Source organism: Puma concolor, chromosome D4 (genome assembly GCF_028749965.1).
Source record: "Puma concolor isolate L17-30 chromosome D4, mPumCon1.1.hap2, whole genome shotgun sequence".
Classification (NCBI taxonomy): domain Eukaryota; kingdom Metazoa; phylum Chordata; class Mammalia; order Carnivora; family Felidae; genus Puma; species Puma concolor.
This window is the reverse complement of record NC_141679.1, coordinates 1,085,941-1,105,248: the sequence shown is the minus strand read 5'-3', so window position 1 is coordinate 1,105,248 and position 19,308 is coordinate 1,085,941. Positions and strand designations below refer to the sequence as shown.

The window sequence follows — 19,308 nt, the reverse complement described above, 5'->3', positions numbered from 1 at the left end:
CCTGATGGGTGTGGACATACAGGTATGCTGTCTGTCTGTCCCCTCAGGAAGAGGGGCTGGGTGGTAAGAGACAGGACATCTTCTTGTCAAACTGCTTTGACGAGTTCGGGGTTGGGGGACTGTGATGGCTTTGAAGGTGTCCCCCTGTGCCTGGTCCTCCTCCCATCCAGAAGTGGAGTTCAGCTGCCCCCTTGCTGGCTGGCATGCAGCAGCAGTGACCCGGCAGGACTTCCCAGGCCCCGGAGGGCATGGCTGGCACTCAGGACTCTCACCGTGGACACCAGCCCCCAGTGTGCAAGGAGACCCGGGCCACTCGAGATGGCCACTGCCGTTGAGGTCTCTGTGAGCAGGCTGCTGATGGCACTGCCCGACGGAGCCCGGGCAAGCCCGGGGCCCTGAGCAGCAGTGACAATAAGGGAGTTGTTTTACACCCTGAGTACAACAGAGATTGAAAATCAAGACAGTGATCTTTATCTTTGTTTTCCCAGTGTTAGAATGGTTTATTTCCCACCTCTCACCCCTCGTGGCTACTGTGCAGGTAACAGAGGCAGCACCCCAGCTGGGCCCCTGCTCACAGGCCCCGGCCTGGCCTTCGGGGAAGATGAGGCAGCCAGCAGGAGCCGAGAGGTTGGCTGCCCGGCCTCCTGCTCTGCTATAAGTGAGATTTGCTTAAAATGTCCTCCAGTTTCTTTAAAGGAGCAGGCTAGGCAGGGTTGCACCTGGTTCCAGAACCTTTCGTGCTGGTTCCAAGGGAGCCTATCTATAAAAACTGTTCTGGCTGGGCGTCCCCGGGACAGGACACCCCACTGGCGTCCCCAGCTCAGCACCCTGAGGGATCCCTAACCCCAGAAGGTGATTTCACTGACCACTCTTAAGCTGGGCACAGGTGGATATGCAGGTGGCTGGGTGGTGGGGTTGGCCTGGTCTTCCCAGTGTGGAGGGCAGGCTCTGGCCTCTGCCTCAGTCACCCCGGGACGTAGGCCGCATTCTGCCTGGACATTCCTGCAGCGGGCCAGGAGGTAGGCAGGGCGTGCCCCGGGTCCGCCGTGTGCACCATCACCTGGGCACGGGGTGAGCCAGCAGGACGGGTGGTCCAGGGGTCCTTGTCCACGCCACGGGCCATGCCAGCCATTTCTCTGGTGCCCTCACCCAGGTCTCTGCAGGAAGAAGAGGCAAAGCTTGGGGGAAGAGCGGGGACCCCGTGTAACCCGACACTGCCCCCATGCCGGGCACCTGGGCCCTGCCTTCAGTGGGCTTGGGGCAGGGTCAGAACTGCCCTGAGCCTGAGGAGGCCCCTCCCTGGGCCTCAGACCCCTCACTTCTATGAGGTATGTGGTCCAAGGAGCAGCATGCCCACCTTCCAAGCTGGGAAGGGGCTTCCCGGGGCGGTGCTGGGGAAGGGGGCTTATTCAGCGTGTGCAGAAAGCACAGGGGGGCCCGTTGCTGGGGGCAGAGACAGCTTTGCTCCTCCAGGCTGTCCTCTGGTGGCCTGGGGCCGGGTCACCCACTGCCTGTATCTCCGGTTCCTCTGTGCATCCCACCTCCAACCCACAAACCAATCACACTCTTCAGCCTGACCAGAGGCTGCACCCCCATCCACCGGGTCGTCTCCTGCTCACACTGCCCTGCTGCTTCCTGCCCCCACTTAAGATGCTGTCTCTCTCCTTCCCCCAAATGCAGACTCTCCCCATCTGTTCACCACAGGCATCACCTCCTCCAGGAAGCCTGCCTGGATCTCTGCTCCCCCCACACTTAACTCTCAGAAAAGCTCTAGGAAGTAGTAGGAGTTAAGAAGTTATGTTGGTTTGATGAATAAGTAAATGAACCAGTTAATTAGCGGAGAGGAAAGACTGCTTGGTGGGTGAGGCTGTGGACTTTGGAGCCAGATAGCCGGAGTCCAAACTCGGCTTCACGCTTAGCTGTTATGTGCGATTCTGGACAAGTTTCTATTAAAATGGGATGGAAACAGTGCCCGCTGCTAAGGTTAGAGCAGCACCTGGCCTATTGGGAGTTGCTGGGAAACATACAGAAAACAGGAATGCCGGGGGCACATCTGGCCTCCTCCAGACAGCCCCACTGACCTAGATGGGGGGCTCGAGGCCCTGGGCCTTACCTAGGAAGGCACATCCGAGAGACAGCCGTTCCTCCCCCACTGAACTGGTGCATCCCCAGCTAAGACACAGCATGGTGTGTCACAGTCTGTAATGGGAAGGGAAGGTGCCACCGGGTAGGGGGCGATGGAAAAGCTCGGAGACCTGCCGGGGGGAGGAGGGGGGCTGACCGTCCGCGAAGGGAATGTATCAGCCGAGACCCCACGGTGCAGCCGGAGCAAAAAGGCAGGCACTTGTGGCCGTGGCTACGCTTCTGTCCCAAGGACACACAGAGCTCCCAGAACAGCCGTCACCAGCAGGCGACGCGCAGAGTAACCCCGAAGGACTAAAGCCAACAATACAACTGACAGCGATGGTGTGGGGAACACCTCAGCGTTAACCGAGGAGCCGCCGAGGAGCATGAAGCTGTGCCTGCTAAGGGAGTGAGCGGGAGACAAGTCCTGACACCCGGTGATGGTGCAGCTGTTGTGAAAACGGCTCAGATAACTTGTGCTGGGCTCCTGGGGAAAGAACATGGAAATAAAAACATCCAGACTGTTGACCTCAACAGTCCATTCTTGGGTGGTCCCAAATGTCATCTTGAGAAAGGAAAACCACTCTAAGTAAGTGCAGACATTCACCCAAACCCGAGTGCAGTGGCTGGAGCATCTGGGGCGACGCTCTGGGGACCGCGGACCACGTGGTGCACTGATGGAAAGGGGGCGAGGCAGCATTTCTGCCACGCCACCGTGACGTGCGCCTAGTGTGTGTCTAAGGTGCATCTGGAGCTCCAGGGAGGGAGACAGGAAATCAGCGCCTCCCCGTGGGCCAGACTCCACACTCCAGCCATCGCTGGACCTGGGAGGTCGCAAACAGACACGGGGCCAGACCACCGCACCACAGCCGCGCCTCAAGACAAGAGCAGGATGAACGGTGACGGCCGGCACTCCCCGAGCCCTGTCCAGCCGGCCCAGGCACTGCTAAGACCCTGGCCGTTTGACGGAGGACCCTGAGGCCGAAGCAGCCGCCATGCAGCAAGGCCACCGGACGGGGACAGGTGGACGGAAAGGACTGGAGCCTGTGGAAACGTGAGCCTAGATGAGGTCGGGGACAGTGACCGTGAGCATGACAGGGGGCCCATTACACGTTCCGTCTGCTTCTGTGTGCTCCTGACATCTCCCCAAAATAAAGTTCAGGAAAGAGTTCAGAGTGACGTGCAAACAGCAAAACCAAAAAGACAGTGAGTAAACAGCCAGAGCTCATCCTCATTCCTCACAACAGGAAGGGCAGAGTCGCGGCACAATTAGAATCACCACGTGTAACCCCCAGGCCACAGGTCAGGGCCGTGGGGGGAGCAGTATGGCCCCTTGCAGAGTCCCCTCTTCATCACGGGACGTGGACACCTCAACCGAGAGGCCCCAGAGCATGTGACCACGGGGCGCCAGCCTGACCTGTGTCTGTGACCCACAGCAGCGCCACCAGGGGGCACATCCGGGAGATGCAGCCTGAGTGTGGCCATGCAGAAGCCTGGCGTCCCAGAACCCGCAAGAGACAAAGCTGCCAAAAACAAACAGCCCGCCCCACTGAAGGCGCCCGGAGCCCCAGCGCTGGGGTCAGAGGGCACATGCTGAAAGCTAGAAACACCGGGAGCTGTTGTATCTGCAGCCCACGTGCAGTCTTGACCAGACTCCGGGAGTCAGAGGAAGGGACATAAGAGAAAGTCCCTGTAACGGTTCAGAAAGTCTGTGTGCCCGTGCAAGAAGCACAAGACCCAGAGCCCTGCTGCGTCCCCCGGGAGGGGACCTCCTGTCTCTGCAGGTCTGAGTTCCCAGGATAAAGGCACTGGGTGGTGGGAGCTGAGGCTCAGGTAAGGGTGGGCAGCGTGTGGGATGACGGGCGTCCTGACCGAGCTGGGCCCCCCACCCTCACGCCCAATGCCCCCCTCGCCGTGCCCGTGCCCACGTGGTGAAGCTGTAGTTGTCGTGCGCCTGGCCAGGGCGGACCCCGGGGTCCCTGCCACCACCGCCGCCGTTGTTCGGGCCCTTGAGGCCGAGGTAGGAGGCCTGCACCGTATCCAAGTCCCCGGCTCTCAGCTGGAGCCACAGCTGGGTTGCCCTGGGGAGAGACGGGGGAAGGACATTCAGGATGCCAAATCCTCTGCAAGGCGGTTGATGAGCCGGACTCTGGCTCCTCACCCTGCTCACCCAGCACCATGGAGCCCAGGCCGCGAGCGGACCCAGACTGAAGGAGGCCCAGACCAGACCCATGTGTGCGGCCTGGTTAGGAAAGACCTTCCAGAGCCGCGAGGCTCTGTGAGTCGCAGGCTGCTGTGGGGCAGCACTCGGTAGCCGGGATCCCTGAGGAGCCAGGGCAGCCCCAGTGCCCCTGGACACCCGCCGGAGGCCCAGGGCACGGATGGCAAGTGCCCATGGAGCGCCCTCTGCCCTCAGGCTCGGGCGGCAGGGAGGGCTGGAGGCCGCTGGGGCCAGCGTACCTGTCGGACGGCTGCTCGCTCCTCTTCATGCACCTCATGAGGCAGCAGGTGAGGAAGGCCATGGACATGAGTAGGATGACGGCACAGCTGACGATGGAGGCGATCACGGCCACCTTGAAGCCGAAGGTCTCGTACGGCGGCACGGCTGTGAGGGAGACAGGGCCACCTCCTGCACAGGGCTCGCGAGGCCCTCGGCAACCCCGTTCCGTGGGGGAGGCAGGGAGGTAGGTGCTGGTGGCTGGGGCTGTCAGGGAACACTGTCCCCTAAAGGGGGGGGGGTGCTTGGGCAGGGTTTCGGAGGGTGTGTAGGAGTTCACAGCAGCACGCCCGGAAAAGCTCTGAAAGGAGTTCAGTGATAGCCCCCTGGTTCCATGGCAGCCACATGCCAGCAGTGGCCTGCTTCCACGTGCTCCAAGCTGGTAAACCCTTCAGGGGCCCACGTGCCTTCTCAGTTCACTTTCCAGGAGGCTCAAAAGCAAGAAGAATGCCTGTGTCTGAGGCCAAAGGGCCTTTGCTGCTTAACAGCCGTGTGACCTCAGCTATGGGTCGAGCAGTGTTCTACCGGCTTCTAACGGGCATCCTGGGAAGACAAGGCCCAGGGTCCTAGTCTGAGCAACACTACACACCCTGCCCTGCGGTGACACTGCTCACGCCCCGCCTCCACCCTCATCCCCTGCCCCAGCTGAACACAGGCCACCCAGACCCAAGAGCTCTCCCGGCCGCCCCTGCAGCTGTATATCCATCTTCTGGCCCATGGGGGTGAGGGGAATCGTGTGCGGCACTTCTTAGGGCCTTCCTTTCCTGCCCGGCCACGACAAGCACCAGAACACAGGTGCCATTGTCTTGAGTCCCACCCCAGAGCGAGGGGCCAGTGCAGCCTGGGTCCCCCCTCCACAGGGAGTGCCGTATGAGATGCCCATCCTGAGGGCTATGGGCCCTCAGAGAGAAAGCTCCTTGTCAGTGAATCCCTGTTATCTTGGAGCCTAATCCGGATGGGCGCCCTCCTTCTCAGAGACTGATCCAGCACATGAGCATTTGAAAGGCTCTGAGAAGTGCTCTAGCCTATTAATCCAGCATGTTCCAAACCATATTGGCTACGAAGCCCTCTTTGATGCCCGACACACGTCAACGCGATACAGTGACCTCCCTTTGGAAAACCCTTCACCACCCTGTACAACAAATACAACTCGAAAGCTAGAAAGCCATCTCGTCTCCTGACGGGGAGCCCGGGGCTGCAAGCATCCTGGCCCTCAGTGTCCCCAGTTCTAGAATCCATAGCACACACAATATCCTATTAAGGTCTGTTGCATGGGTGCATAAAAGAATGAATGAACAGACAGAGCTGCTTGCTTAAAAGATGACAGAGAACAGCTCAAACAAGCTCTCGGTGCTGACAGGCCAAGTCGGTGGCAGAGCGAGGGTTGAGGCTGCTGGGCCTGGAGTCCATGTGCAGACATGGGGCCCAGTGGGGGCTGTCCAGCTGCCAGCAGCGGGGTCGGGACCCTACAGAGGCCTAGCGGGGACTTATACCCACCACATCCCCTCCGTGGATGCTCACACCCCACATGACAGGACCAGGTGCCCCCCACCCCCTGCAGGTACTCAGGGGAAGCGGGCCTCACACTTGCACACGGGGCTCACTGAAGACCACTCGGCAATGCTCCCCTTCCAAGCACAGGTGAGGAGGCCGGACCCAACCATCTGGTGGCCTGAGGGGCAGTGGAACACGAGGACAGTCCCCACAGAAGTGCCGTCGCCATGAAGGACTTGAAGGGTGCCCCGCGGGGGTGGCTGCACCCGTGTGCACGTGCCTAGGGAAGAAGAGAGCAGAGATGAGGACCCTACCCTGGACGGCAGAGGGTGGGAAGGAGCCCCGGCGGGGAAGGGCGCTGCTGCTCCAACAGCCACACGACGCCCTGGGTAAGGTGCCACGGCCCAGGCCATCTGGCGTGGCAGCCACTCGGCCGGTGGCCTGGGGGCCAACGCGGAGCAGATCCCAACATTAAGTGAACTTTAGAGGTTCCAAAGACCACAGTGTTGAAAAAACGAATCTGTGTCAGAAGACAAGAAAAGCAAACACAGGTGACTCTTGAACAACATGGTTTTGAACTGCTCGGGTACACTCAAGTGTGGACTTTTTACAGGACAGGGCTGTAAATGGATTTTCTCTTACTTACGACTTTCTTAATGACGTTTCTTTTCTCTAGTTTACTTTACTGTAATCATACGGTACATAACCCATCTAACATGCGAGATAGGTGTGAACCAGCTCTTGATGTGATCAGTAAGGCTTCCGGCCAACAGTAGCCATTAGTGGTTAAGTTTTCGGGGAGTCAGAAGTTATATCCAAATATCAACTGCATGGGGGTCAGGACCCCTAACTCCTGTGTTGGTCAAGGGTCAACTGCACACAATTAGTATCTAAGCGTAGCTCCAAAGGCAGAAGCAAGGAAAAAACAGGGGAAGGGAGAGACGGGCAGTGTGGGTGAAAAGTAAGAAAGGAGAACTTTCGTTGCTCCAATAACTAAGACACAAACAAGCTCAGGTGAAACAACCAGGAAGAGATCTGGAGAGCGCAGGACGAAGGTTCAACCCCCTTGCTGGTTGGTATCTTCGTACCCATCCACAAAAGCTGACCCCAAATAAAAAACAACGGCTAACGTGGGAACACGTGCTTCGCAGAAAAAACACAAGGAGCCGAGAGGCAAGAATCTGTTTCCTCACAGTAGCTGAGGATGTGCGGATTCAGAGACCTCGTCTCTCACCCCTCGAGCTGGCCAATCGTAAGAGAAAAAAGACCATGTGCCAAGTTCAAGAGGCCTGGGAACGCCAGCTCTGCGTGGATCCAAACCTTTCCGGGTGGGAAAACGTGTGAAGAGCTTTGTGTCGTGGATCATCCGAGAATTTAGCCAAAGGAAAGAATTACGAATCTGCAGCCAGGATTTCTACACCAGGATGTTCACCCCCACGTGTACAGAAACCACCAATGTGCCTGGCCGTGGACCCGTGCGGCCAAGCAAGGCATAGCCTGGTGACAAATGCCAGCCAGCCGTCCTTCCGTAAGGACGTACAGAGACGGTATGAACGGAGTGGCAATCACAGCACCGTCATAAGACCGCCACAATGACAACAGCTGGCACTTACAGGGAGCCTACAGAGTGCCGGACGCTGAACGCATGCCTTACGTGCACCGACACATCAACCTGGACAGTGCCTTCCTGGGGAGCCACCATTCTCCCCACTTGACAGGTTAGGAAACCGAGGCTAAGTCACTTCCCAAGGCTACACAGCTCTTGTGTTGCAGGGCAGGGATTCGGAACCAGCAAGACGGCACCAGGCAACCTGCTGAACACGTGTGTGCACACGGACATATGCACGCAGCCACGTGCCCTGTGTCTGGCTCCCCTGCTCAGCACAAGGCCCAGGGAAGGCACCAGCCACGACATTCTGCCGTCAGCCTGGCACGCTGGGACCCAGCCAAGCTCCTGCACTCGCCAGGCTGCGCGACACGTGGCCTTTCCCGTGTTCACTCGGACGGCAGCACCAGGCCGGCTCCTTCGTGCTCCAGCCCTGACACGTGGACACTTCTTGATCCGCAGCCAACTCGCCAGCCAACGCTGCGGGCTCTGCTTTTAAAATCTGTACCCAGGACACCCCCCGGGGGCTAGAGTGCCCCCCAAGGCCACGCCCACCTGGAAGCAGCCACGGGGGCTCCATGCGTGCCACCATGGCACCCCATTCCACATAAGCTGTGGGAGGAGAGCACACCCAGGACCGCCCGGGACAGCAGCTGTCACTCGGGACAGCCACACACGCACATGCCTGGCACATCCAACCTGTCCAGAGGGGAAACCAAGGCAGGGGGAGGTCAAGCCACCCCTTGTCCAGCTGTGCTGGCCTTGCCCCACTCAGGGCGAGGTTGTTAAGGGGGCAGCAGCCTGAGCATCGGCCCCGCTTCGTGCTGTCAGGAAAACAGTAGGAGCCGCGGCTGCCCCAGGCCTCACCATGGGCAGTGACTGTGAGTGACAGCATTTGGCTGTGCTCTGCCACGCCGCACTAGTCCACCCCTTGTTCTGCCCCACCGAGAACTGGGGGGAGGGGGGCTCACGGGCCGAAATGTGGGGCAGAATGTGAACCGGGGGCCCTCATGCTTTGTGCAAGGGGTGGGGTGCTGACTCCTGGATCAGCTGACACCAGGAACCTAGTGGGTGCTTGGCTACAGCCCTGTGAGCAGGGCAGTCCATCACTACCTTACACATGGGGAAACTGAGGCACAGCAAGGCTGGGTGACACACCGCGGGAACTGGCCGCAGCTGTCCCCGTCTGTCCTGCGGCTGGGAGGATGTGGGCCCCCGTCTGCAGGTGTCCGACACCAGCATCACTACCCCCACCAGCAATGCAGCTCTGATAGAATGTTCTGGCCAAGAAGCACCCTCACTCCTAGCCTCGTGCAGCACTCCTAACCATCTCAGAGGACAGCGGAGAAGAATCATCGTCTCCATTTTGCCGCGAGGAAACCAAGGTTCCACAGGGGAGGGGCCCGGGACTAAGTCAGCAGCAGAGCAGGGGGTGTGGGTACCTGTCCCAGAGCGGGTCTTTCCCTGATAGACGGCACTACCAAATTACTAAGACGGTGTCAACAATCACAAAGAAAAAGAACAGGTAAATCAGAAAAGAAAAACCAATGTCTCAGAAACCAGGGGAAGGGCAATTAGTTTAAAAAAAATAAATAAATAAAAAGCATTCACATCAGAAAAGAAGCAAACCTCCATTTGACACCATCTCGAATCCAAAAATCCCCAGGCATCTACTAAAAACCTACAGAAACTCGTAAGTCCAGCAAGGCTGCAGGATGCAAGCCCAACACCTGAAAATCCATCATATTTCAGCACACTGGCAGGGAACAAAGTGGAATAAAGAAAGCAGTTCCATTTACAAGAGCGTCCGAAGGAATACATCGCTTAGGAATAAAATGAACAAAAGAAGAGTAAAACTTAAACCCCGAAAACTACAAGACACTGCGGGCGGAAATAAAGGTCCTGCCCAGAGGTGAAGTCGCACGTGCCCGAGGGCCGGGAGACTGACCGCCACACTAGCCTCGGCTCCTCTGCAGACACACCACAGCCCCTCCCAGAGTCCCAGCTGCTGCCTTTCCAGAAACTGACAGGAGGGTCCTAAAATTCTTAAGGAAATGCAGAAAACCTAGGATAGTTCCAACAAAAACTCTCTTGAAAAACATCAAAGTTGGAGGACTCACACTTTCTTGTTTCGAAACTTTCCACAAAGCTACGGTGAGAAAGGGACAGACCCGGAGCCAATGGAGCAGAAGTGACAGTGCAGAAATGAACTCTTAAAGTCAGGTGAGCTTTGATGAGGGCACGAGGACCGTTCGGCGGGAAGAGAACGGTGTTCCAGCAGCTAATGCTGGGCAACAACATCCACAGGCAAAGCAGCGCTGGCCCTCTCCCCACACCAGACACAAAAACGAACTTCAAGTGAATCCCAGACCTAAATGTAAGAGCTAAATCTGCAGAACTCTCAGACGAAAGCAGAGGGATAAATCTTCCTGACCTTGATTCGACACCAAAAGACTAACGACAAAAGCAAAAAATTGATAAATGGGACTTGACTGAAATTAAAAATCTTTGTGCTTCAAAGGCCATGATCAAGAAAGTAAGAAGACAAGCTACAGAGTGTGAAAAAATATTTGTCAACTGTATATCTGATAAAGGACTTGTGTTTAGAGTGCGGAAGTTATTATGCTGAATTATAAATGAAAAAAATTTTTATTTGAGAGAGAGAAAGAGTGCGCGCGAGAGTGGGGAGGGGGCGGGGAGGGGGCAGAGGGAGAGAGAGAGAGGGAGGTGACAGAGGGAGAGAGAGAGACTCTTAAGCAGGCCCCTTGTTCAGTGCAGAGCCCAAGGCGGGGCTCGATCCACCAACCTGGGATCATGACCTGAGCCGAAATCAAGAGTCGGCCGTTCAACCAACTGAACCACCCAGATGCCCCGTTATACTCACTCCAACATAAAAGACAAATAACCAAATTTAAAAATGGGTAAAGTATCTGGACAGACATTTCTCGACAGACATACCAGTGGCCCCCATAAGCACATGAAAAGATGCTCAACGTCCTTCCTTCAGGCAAATGCAAATCGAATCACCAGGGAGTCCCTGCTTCACATCCAGCAAGCACCTGTCCCTGAAAAGGACCAGGTGTCCCCAGGAGGTGGAGAACTGGAGCCGCGTGCCCTGCAGGTGGGAGCACAACACGTGAAGCCCCCTTCCTGACGGTCACATGGGGCGTTACCACGTGGTGCAGCGCCGCCCCGCCCAGCAACACAACCGAGATGAAAACACATCCACACACAGACTTGCACACACGCACACACAACAGCGTCACTCACGAGAGCCAAACGGTGGAAACCACCCCAACGTCCACACGGATGAGTGGACAGATAAATAGAAAATGGTACAAGCCCCGCTGGAACAGCACCAGACGACAAAAAGGAGAGGGGCAGCGACACAGGCCACGGTGTGGCCGAACCCTATGAGGACAGGACGCTCGGTGCCTGAGCCAGTCACAAAACCTCATGTTGTCAGACTCTGTTTATAGGAAGTGTCTGGAAGAGGCAAGCAAATCCTCACAGGCGGAAAGCAGATTAGCCATGGGCGGGGGGTGCGGGGGGCGTGGGGGGGAGACTGCTGGAGGGCGCACGGCTTCTGTCCGGGGAAAGGACTGTGGTGATGACTGTACCTATCTGAAAACGTACTATAAGCCACTGAGCTGCACACGTTAAATGCACACTTTAAATGGGTGAGTGACATCTCAATAAAGCTCCTAAAAATTCCAGGAAAATACTTGTGTCAATCAAAGAAGTGCAAATTTAAAATGCGAGGTATTGTTTTGGCCCCTTAGCTTGGTCAAGATGGAAAAGACTGGCGTACGGGGCGGGTGGGGTGTGTGTGTGTGCGCGCAGAGCCCCGGCGTGGAGGGCAGGGGACCCACCCTGTGCCCTCGAGGTGGACACTGCCCGCTTCCGCTCGCTGACCTGGGACTGAACACTGCAGACTCTGGGCTCTTAACGGACCGCCACACTTGGCCTCGACAGGCACCAAGGCAGGAGCGACGGAAAGGCTGTCCCAGCCACCGGGCTGCAGCCAGCGCCCCCACCAGGACCCGTGGACACGGACACCGGCTGTCCTCCCCGCCAGGAGGCGGGCGGGGCATTGTGGAACCGGGTAGACGGAGCAGCCACAGGCCGGCCACGTGGCCCCTCCCCCGGGGTCACCAGGGAGCCAACACTTCCTAGTCCTCAATTTAGAGCCGCCACTTCTGCTTCTGGGGCTGGGGCCGCTAAGCAGCCTCTTTCGGTGCTGCCCCGTGTGACCCGCCTGGGGAGGGGGCTGGCCAGGGGGAGAGGCCGGGAGCACTCACAGCACCCGCACCAAGTGCCTGGCCTGCACACCTAGAACTTTCTCAAGAAGGTCAGGAGCCCTGAGGGACAGACCAGAGCGGCAGCAGAGGTGATGAAGCAGCCTGGTGAAGTGTCAAGGGCAGGGTCAGGCTGGGAGGTGTGGTAATAAATCCATTCAGCTCTGCGGGTGCGTCTGTGATATTTAAGACAAGGGGAGAGAGCCTCCAGCCAGTGTCACTGCTGAATGTCACCGCCTGGCAGCCAGGGCCCGGCCCAGCCCAGACCCCTCGGGCTCTGCGGCACCCCCCCTGCCCCCGCCACCCGCACCTGCTGCTCTGGGCCTGTGACCCATCTGGAAGTACCCAGACAGCACTGCCATCTCAGGAACTGCTTCGCCCTGTGTGCACGGGTTGGGGGAGGGCCCCGCTGTCACTCACATCCTGTGCTGCTGCCGGTTCCCGTGGGGGTGGCCAGGATGCCCATCCTGGGTTTCTCCACCCAGGGGATGGGTCACACATCTGAAAGGAGAGAAGTGATTCTCCCTAAGGTGCTCAGAGCCATAAAGGGGACAGAGAGAGGGGGCCGTCAGGGAAGGGGGAGGTGCGGCACCGACCCGCAGACAGGAGACAGGATTTAGAGCCCACCCAGTGAGCACACTGTGGGGTGGGGGTCTGCGGGTCTCCGAGAGACTCAGAGTGGGGGGCTTTAAGTGCAGTCCTGGCTCTGTGCCCTAGCCCTGCGGCCTCACACTCTGCATTTCTGCAGCGAGCTGAGCTCACACCCGTCAGAGGCAGGGAGCCACAGCATCAGTGTGTGGCCGGCCAAACACAGGGCCAGAGGAATAATCGTGGTGAGAGGAGAGGGAGGAGCCCTGCCCACTACCTGCCCAGAAGAGGGGAATGCCTTCCCTGGGGGGCCGACCGGGAGCCCCACGTCCCGGACAGGATGCTGAGGTGGGAAGGTGCTCCTGCCCCTGCTGGGAAGCCCCCAGCCCCCAAACCTCAGGCCCTCTCCACTGGGTCTGACTTGAGTCCTGGACCAGGGCCTCACCTTGCTCAGACTCAATTTCCCCATCTGCAAAACAGGGTGAACTGCCCCCCCCCCCGCAAGGGTCATGAGAAGAGTAAGGCCACCCCAGGGAGACCTCAGAGCAGTGCCTGAGCTCAGAAACACTCCCCAGGAGGGGGCTCAATGCCTCATTCTGAGCACCCAGCCCATGGCACCCCAGACACCCCCAGGCTCCTATGGGTCTCTTCCAGCATCCCTTCCGTGGGCCCAGAAGGCCAGGGAACACATCTCTGGGCTGAGCCCATTTTCGAGATGAGGAAACTGATGTCCCCCGTGTACACTGGCAGGGTCCCCACAAGACCCTTCCACAGAACTGGTGACACACAGCCAGGGCAGGGAGGTGGTTGAGTGCCAAAGGGCTGCGGGGGGCTGTAGTCACGTCCACCCAAGACCCCCTCCCAGAGACGTCCTGAGGAATCACCACGGCCGGCGGATGGGCCAGCGGGCCCTTGACACCATGGCCCTTGACACGGCAAACCCAGCTTCTGCTCACAACCCTTACTGACCCCTCCCCGTCCTGGAGACCCCAGACCCCATCACTGGCTCCCAACAGCCCCTCCCTTGATATCTAAGAGGCAAATCCCACCTCCTCCTGTCGCTGCTGAAAACCCTCACAGACACCCCGCTGCCCCTGGGCATCCTGCAGGACACCCTCACGCTGTCCTCTCCTCCAGGCCCCTCCCACCTGTGGCTGGCCCACACACCTGGAGCTGCACCCCCCCAGCCCTTCTCTGGCTGGACCTATGCACCCCTCAACCGTGGGTGCATTGCTCCTTGGGCCCTTTGTGGCCTTTTTGTACGACCTCTTTTTTACTAGGTGCAAATAAATCTTAAAGCAGGAAAAACAAAGTAAATGGATTCACTGCAAAGAAGACACAAACCCAAACCAAACCCTAGGGGCTCCCTGGACAGTGAAGGGCAGACTTGCCCTGGAACGCCCCTTGTCCCCAGCTCCCGCCCCAACGGGTCCAGGAGGATGCTCCCTCTCATGGGGAGGGGGGGTGCAGGGCCTGCCATGGTGCTTCCCCAGCCCAGCCCCGCATGGCCAGCAGGGTGAAGAACAAGTCTGTTTGTTAATCTTTTATCTGGAACCTTGGGCCGCAGGCCTGCTTGCTCCGTCCTCCTCCTTCCCGGAGCCCACACCGCCCTCAAACCCTGACCTCCCCCCGCCACCCCCCCCCCCCCCCGGACCTGGTAAATCAGTTACTTTTTTCCGTTCTGGGAAGAGGTGCACTGGGACTGGGATGGGGAGACAGGTTGCTGGGCCCGCTCACCACCGGCCTGGGTCCCTGCGACACTGGAGAGTTGCTTCCTTGATCTGCGTCTGGGTTTCCCCCAAACGGAAAGGGAAACCCAAGGAGGAGAGTTCAAAGGGTGACATGTGCTCTATGGAGGGTGGGACCCCCAAGACCCCAGCAGGGGGGGACAGCCACACGTGGGGGGGACCACAGCCCCAGCTGTGTGTCTTCAGGCTAGATACTCGCCCTCTCTGAGCACGTCTCCTGTCCCCTCCGAGGGCAGGCCCGGGCCTCTGGCCTCGGCCACAGTGGAGACGGGGTCTCCCGGCACGCCCCCCAGCTGGTGGGTCAGCCCACACTGGCGGAATCCCCAGTGTGTTTCAGAGCAGACCCAGGCTGGTTCCCACCCAGGAAGAGCTGCCACCCAAAGCTCCAGGGGCGGGGGAAGGAACGTGAAGGCAGAAGGCGGGGCTGGACCTCGGAACAAGGAGGCCACACTTGAATTCCCACCACTCCCCTTGGGCCTCGGTCTGTTCTCTGTGAAGTGGGCGCAGATCACCGGTGCCGCAGGGATATAGGAGTCACGCCCCTGGCACGCCCTCATCATCCGGGTCCTCCTGCAGCCCCCTTCCCAGGCATCTCCTTCAAGGCCCTTCCAGAAGTGGGAGGGGGTCACCTCTGGCTGCTGGAACTGTGTCCTTCCCGCAGGGCTGCGTTCCTGCACAATCTCCCCCATCAGGGAGTGCTGGAGCAGCCCGGGATGCGGGCCAGGGCCGGCGGGGGCCTGTGGGCAGCGGAAGGGTGGCCTCCATGGCGAGCTGGGCACCCGGCCTCCACTCAACAAACACTTAACCCCTGCTGTGAGCCAGCCTCTGCCCTTCACCAGCCACACCTGGGCGAAGAGGGAAGAACGTGGACCCCGGGACGCCAGGTCCGTGCGGCTAGACGTTGGAAGAGCAGAGTGATGCGTCCATTTTACCACGGCAAGGAAAAACACGCCCCCCGCCCCCACTGCTAGGTTGTAGCGTGTGCCAAACTGTCACAACCCCACAGGGACAAGTGGGTACACATTTCAAGCTCAAAAGACTGGGGCCATGGGGCAGGGGGATGGTGGGGTCTGGGGTGACTGTGTTACCCTGGAGCAGAACAACTGTGGCGGGGGTGGGGGGTGCACAGGCCTTCCTGACTCCCCCTGACTGGTCCACAAGGCCGGGGACAGGCATGCAGTGCCCACTAAGCACGTGGGGGAAACTGAGGCCAGAAGCAGAGCGACACATCCCAGGTGAGAGGTGTCTTTCAACCCCAAATGCTGGGGAAGGGCTAATGGGCTGGGACCCCCAGGGCGGCCAGAGGAGTCTGAGCCCTAAGATCCGAGGCGGGGAAAGCCTGAGGGCGGGGACTGGCCTCTGAGGCCCCACCCCCCACCCCCAGGATTCTCAGCAAACCGTCTTTTGTATGCAGACACATCAGGGCCTCCCCTTCCCCGTCCTAGGCTGGTCTTGTGCAAGTGTCTCCACCTCTTGGTCAACACTCACCTCCCCGGCAGTGGGGCAACACTCACTCGGTCGTCACAAGCACCAAATTCGGTATTAGGGGGACAGGGAGTCAAAGAAAATAAACCCACCTCACCAGGCCAAGCTGCCCCTAGAGCCAAGCACCTCTCCTCTGCCGGCAACTTGCCTCCTTGGGCCTCAGTTTCCCCATTTGAGAAGGAGCTGCCCGCCAGGGCCCCCAGGGTGGGGACTGTTTTAAGCAGGACTGGCAGCACCCAGCGGGGGGCTCCTCCAGGCCCCGCTTCCACCCGTGCGAAGAGCCCAGTCCTGAGCCTGGCCTGGGCCACAGGTGTGCAGAGACCTTCAGGCATAAGGGGGAGGGGGCAGTGTCCGCTAAAGTGAGCCTCGGGGACCTCTGGTTCTGTTTCTCAGTTAGGCTTTAGGCGCATTCATGCAGCAAAGCCAGCCTCCAAACCTGGGGCTTCGGACGAGCTGCACACCGCAGCCAAAGCACGAAGGTGAACCCTCTTCAAAACATTCTCGAAATCAGTCACAAAGAACGCTAAGTGCCAGTCCTCCCACTTCCGGAGACCCCAGACTTCGTTCCTGGCCCGGGAGCCTGGCGACCGCGGAGAGTCGTTCCCCCGCCAGGCTCAGTTTCCTCACCTGTGAACTGGGGGTGGGGGGCCAGCCGGGGCACCGGAGCGCCTCCCCGCTAAGCGAGGCCGGGTCCCCACGTCGGCCGCACCGACTTCCCTGCTCCGAGCGGGGCGCGGGCGGGGCGGGCGCCGCAGCGGGAGCGGGCGCGCACCTGCGCGGAGGGGCGGCTGGCCGCCGCCGCCTGGTTTCGGGCCGCCTGCAGCCGGGCTTCGGCTCCGCTGAGGCGCCGGCTGGGCGGGAGGGGAGGGTCGGAGAGGGTCGTCCTCGGGCGGGTCTCGGGCTGTGGGCCTCCCCGGACGCGGCCGTGCGCCCCTTCTCCCGGCTGCGCGCCCCCACCGCCACGGCTGTGCGCACCCCCTCCCCGCTCCCGCTGCGCCGCGCGCCTCTTGGGCTTCCCGGTCCGTGAAATGGGTGCAGAGCCTCGCTCGTGGCCCGCAGCCCCGGCGCTCACCTGTGCCGTTCCCCGGGGCGGGTTCGGCGTCCACCGCGCGCCCCCCGGGCCTCGCCCTGCGGCGAGGGGTCGAGGCCGCCCCGTGCATCCCTGCGCTCCTCGCCGCTCGGCGGGGACCGCGGGGCCTGAGCCGGAGGGGCGGGGCGGCCCGGGACACGTCCCCTAGGGCCGGCCCCGCCCCGTAGGTCGGGGGCGGGGCCGACCCCGCGGGAGCCCCAACCCCCCAGGGGGCAAAGCTGGCGGTGCAGGAAGTCTCGCTCCAGGGCTCTGCACGGGCTTTGCCCTCGGCTCCCGCCCCTCTGAAAACCCCGGTTCCCCAGGCCAGGTGTCCTCCGTGAGCGGCACATGTGAACCCCATCCGTGTCCCTGTGGGCCAGGCCCTCTGAGCTGGGGGGTCGATGCTGTAGGTCTTCACTGAGGAGCCCCGGGTGGTGGGGGCAGATTCAGACCCCTGGGGTCTGGCTGTGCCCTCACGAACGCGGCGGGGCACCTGCCCTCTCCCGGCTCAGCCCCCGGCCCAGCTCCCCGGGTCGTGGTCCGGGCTGGACCCGGAGCTGCAGCCCGCCCCTTCCTCTCCCTCTGACCCCACCCCGCCCAGGCGCCTCGTCCTTGCCTGGCCATTCGCCCAGGGGGCTCTCAGACTACTTCCCAGCAGAGGCGGCACTGGGTGGCTCAGGGCTGCTCCCAAGCAGGCTTGTCTCTTGCGGAGTTGGAGGAAGTGATCTTGGAAGAAAGAAGAGCAGATGCAAAAGTCCTGAGGTGGAATATTTTGGAAGCTTGAAGAACAGCCGAAGTCCCTGGCTCATGAAGCCTGAGAAGGTGGCCCAGGTGGACAGGACTGGCTCTGGAGGGCCTGCCAGGTGGCACAAAGAGGTGAGTGTTCTCCTGGAACCACAGAGCAGGGTCCCAGCAGGGCAGCCCATCCCCACCTCTGCTTTCAGAGCCAGTGGAATACGTGAGGGACCCTCCCCTCTCCTGGGTCTGAGTTGCAGTCACCCCATAATATCTGGTCCCCACTTCAGACCTGTGGACCACACATGATGAATTTCTTCAGTTCCCCTGACCAAGCAAGTATATCCCGTTTGCCACATGGGAAAGCCAGGTGAGCCCACAGGGCCTGCTGTGATCCCTGCTCCCTCTAGACCACACTAGGCTGGAGCCCCAGAATTCCCTGCCAGAGGCGCCCAGCCCATCTCCAGGGCTTGCACACAGGGCTAACCCTGGTCTCTGCTTGTGAGTGGGAGGGGAGGTGGGACCGGCTGGCCCAGGCCTCCAGGAGTCCCAAATGCCAGATTGAGCCTGGCCACTTAGGGCGGTATGTTCCGGGGTACCTGCTGTAACAGGGCGCCACAGGCTGAGTGTCTTAGAACTGCACACCTGTTGTCTCGGGGCCTGAGATCAGGTGCCAGCAGATGTGTCCCCTCCAAAGGCCCTAGGAAGGATCTATTCCAGGCCTCTGTTCAGCTTCCTGTAATTCCCTGGCTTGTGGCTGTATCATTCCAAACTTCACGTGGCCGTCTGTCCCTTTGTACATTTCTGTCGCTGCCCAGATTTACCCTTTTTATAGGGACACTAGTCTTACTGGATTAGAGGCAGCCCTTCTGACCTCACTTTAAGTTGGTTACCTGTAGAGAGGTACTGTCTCCAAAAACGGCATGTTCTGAGGTACTGGGGTTAGGACTCCAGCACTTGAATTTGGGGGGGGGGGGGGTCTGGGCACAGTTCAGCCCCTGACAGATGGCAGCGAGGTCAGGGACACAAACTGTTCTCGCTGGTCTACAGCTGGGTAGTGGGTTCTGGGCGTTCAAGCATGTGGTGCTGGCCCCCTCTACTGTTAGGCAGCTGGGGTGGCCCAAGACCTCTGCCACATCCCACGGGAAACCGTGTCCCTTGTCACAGCTCAGAACACCCACCTGCCACGAAAGCCATCAGAAGCAGCAGGGGGCACTGGGGTCGGTTCTAGAGGTGGGTCCGTGGCTGATATGAGCCATGTGCTGGGCTGCTGCATCCATCCATGTTTTCCAGGGCCTCTTGGAGAGCCCGGCAACGCTGACTGTGTGCAGGGAGGGAAACCGAGGCCCAGGTGGGGAAGGCACTTGGCCTACCTCAGATGACAGACTGCCTGGGCCACCCCCTGCCCCAAAACCTTGTCCCCTCATCCATGGCGGAGACCGTGACTCTGACAGGCCCCCCCACCCCGATGCCACGAAGCTTAGTGTTTTCATCTGGGGGCTAGAGAAGGTTCTGCCACCTTCCTGAGATCACCCTGAGATCACGGAGGCCCTGCGGTGATCAAGGCTGGAACTGGGCCCCTCAGGCCCCACCCCCTTGCCACCTCCCCCCGCCCCCGTCTGCCCTCCCAGCTGCCCAGGGCCCCAGCCTCTCTGTGTCCTGGC

General features: G+C 60.0%; 1 protein-coding gene across 3 annotated transcripts; it reads right to left on the bottom strand.

Moving 5' to 3' along the window:
* Positions 1–469: 469 nt before the first annotated feature.
* Positions 470–17,067, bottom strand: SUSD3 (sushi domain containing 3). Of its 3 annotated transcripts, XM_086684761.1 has the most exons (6): positions 16,913–17,051; positions 12,440–12,520; positions 6,207–6,395; positions 4,585–4,729; positions 4,053–4,205; positions 470–1,157 (listed from the first exon to the last, which is right to left on the bottom strand). In XM_086684761.1, exons 2-6 carry the CDS (start codon positions 12,483–12,485, stop codon positions 965–967), a joined length of 726 nt encoding a protein of 241 aa, XP_086540887.1. In that variant the 5' UTR covers positions 12,486–12,520; positions 16,913–17,051; the 3' UTR covers positions 470–964. The 3 variants fall into 3 exon arrangements, with proteins under 3 accessions (XP_086540887.1, XP_086540885.1, XP_086540886.1); XM_086684759.1 differs by lacking the exon at positions 12,440–12,520 and having other exon boundaries at positions 16,913–17,067; XM_086684760.1 differs by lacking the exons at positions 12,440–12,520; positions 16,913–17,051 and adding an exon at positions 12,330–12,438.
* Positions 17,068–19,308: the final 2,241 nt, after the last annotated feature.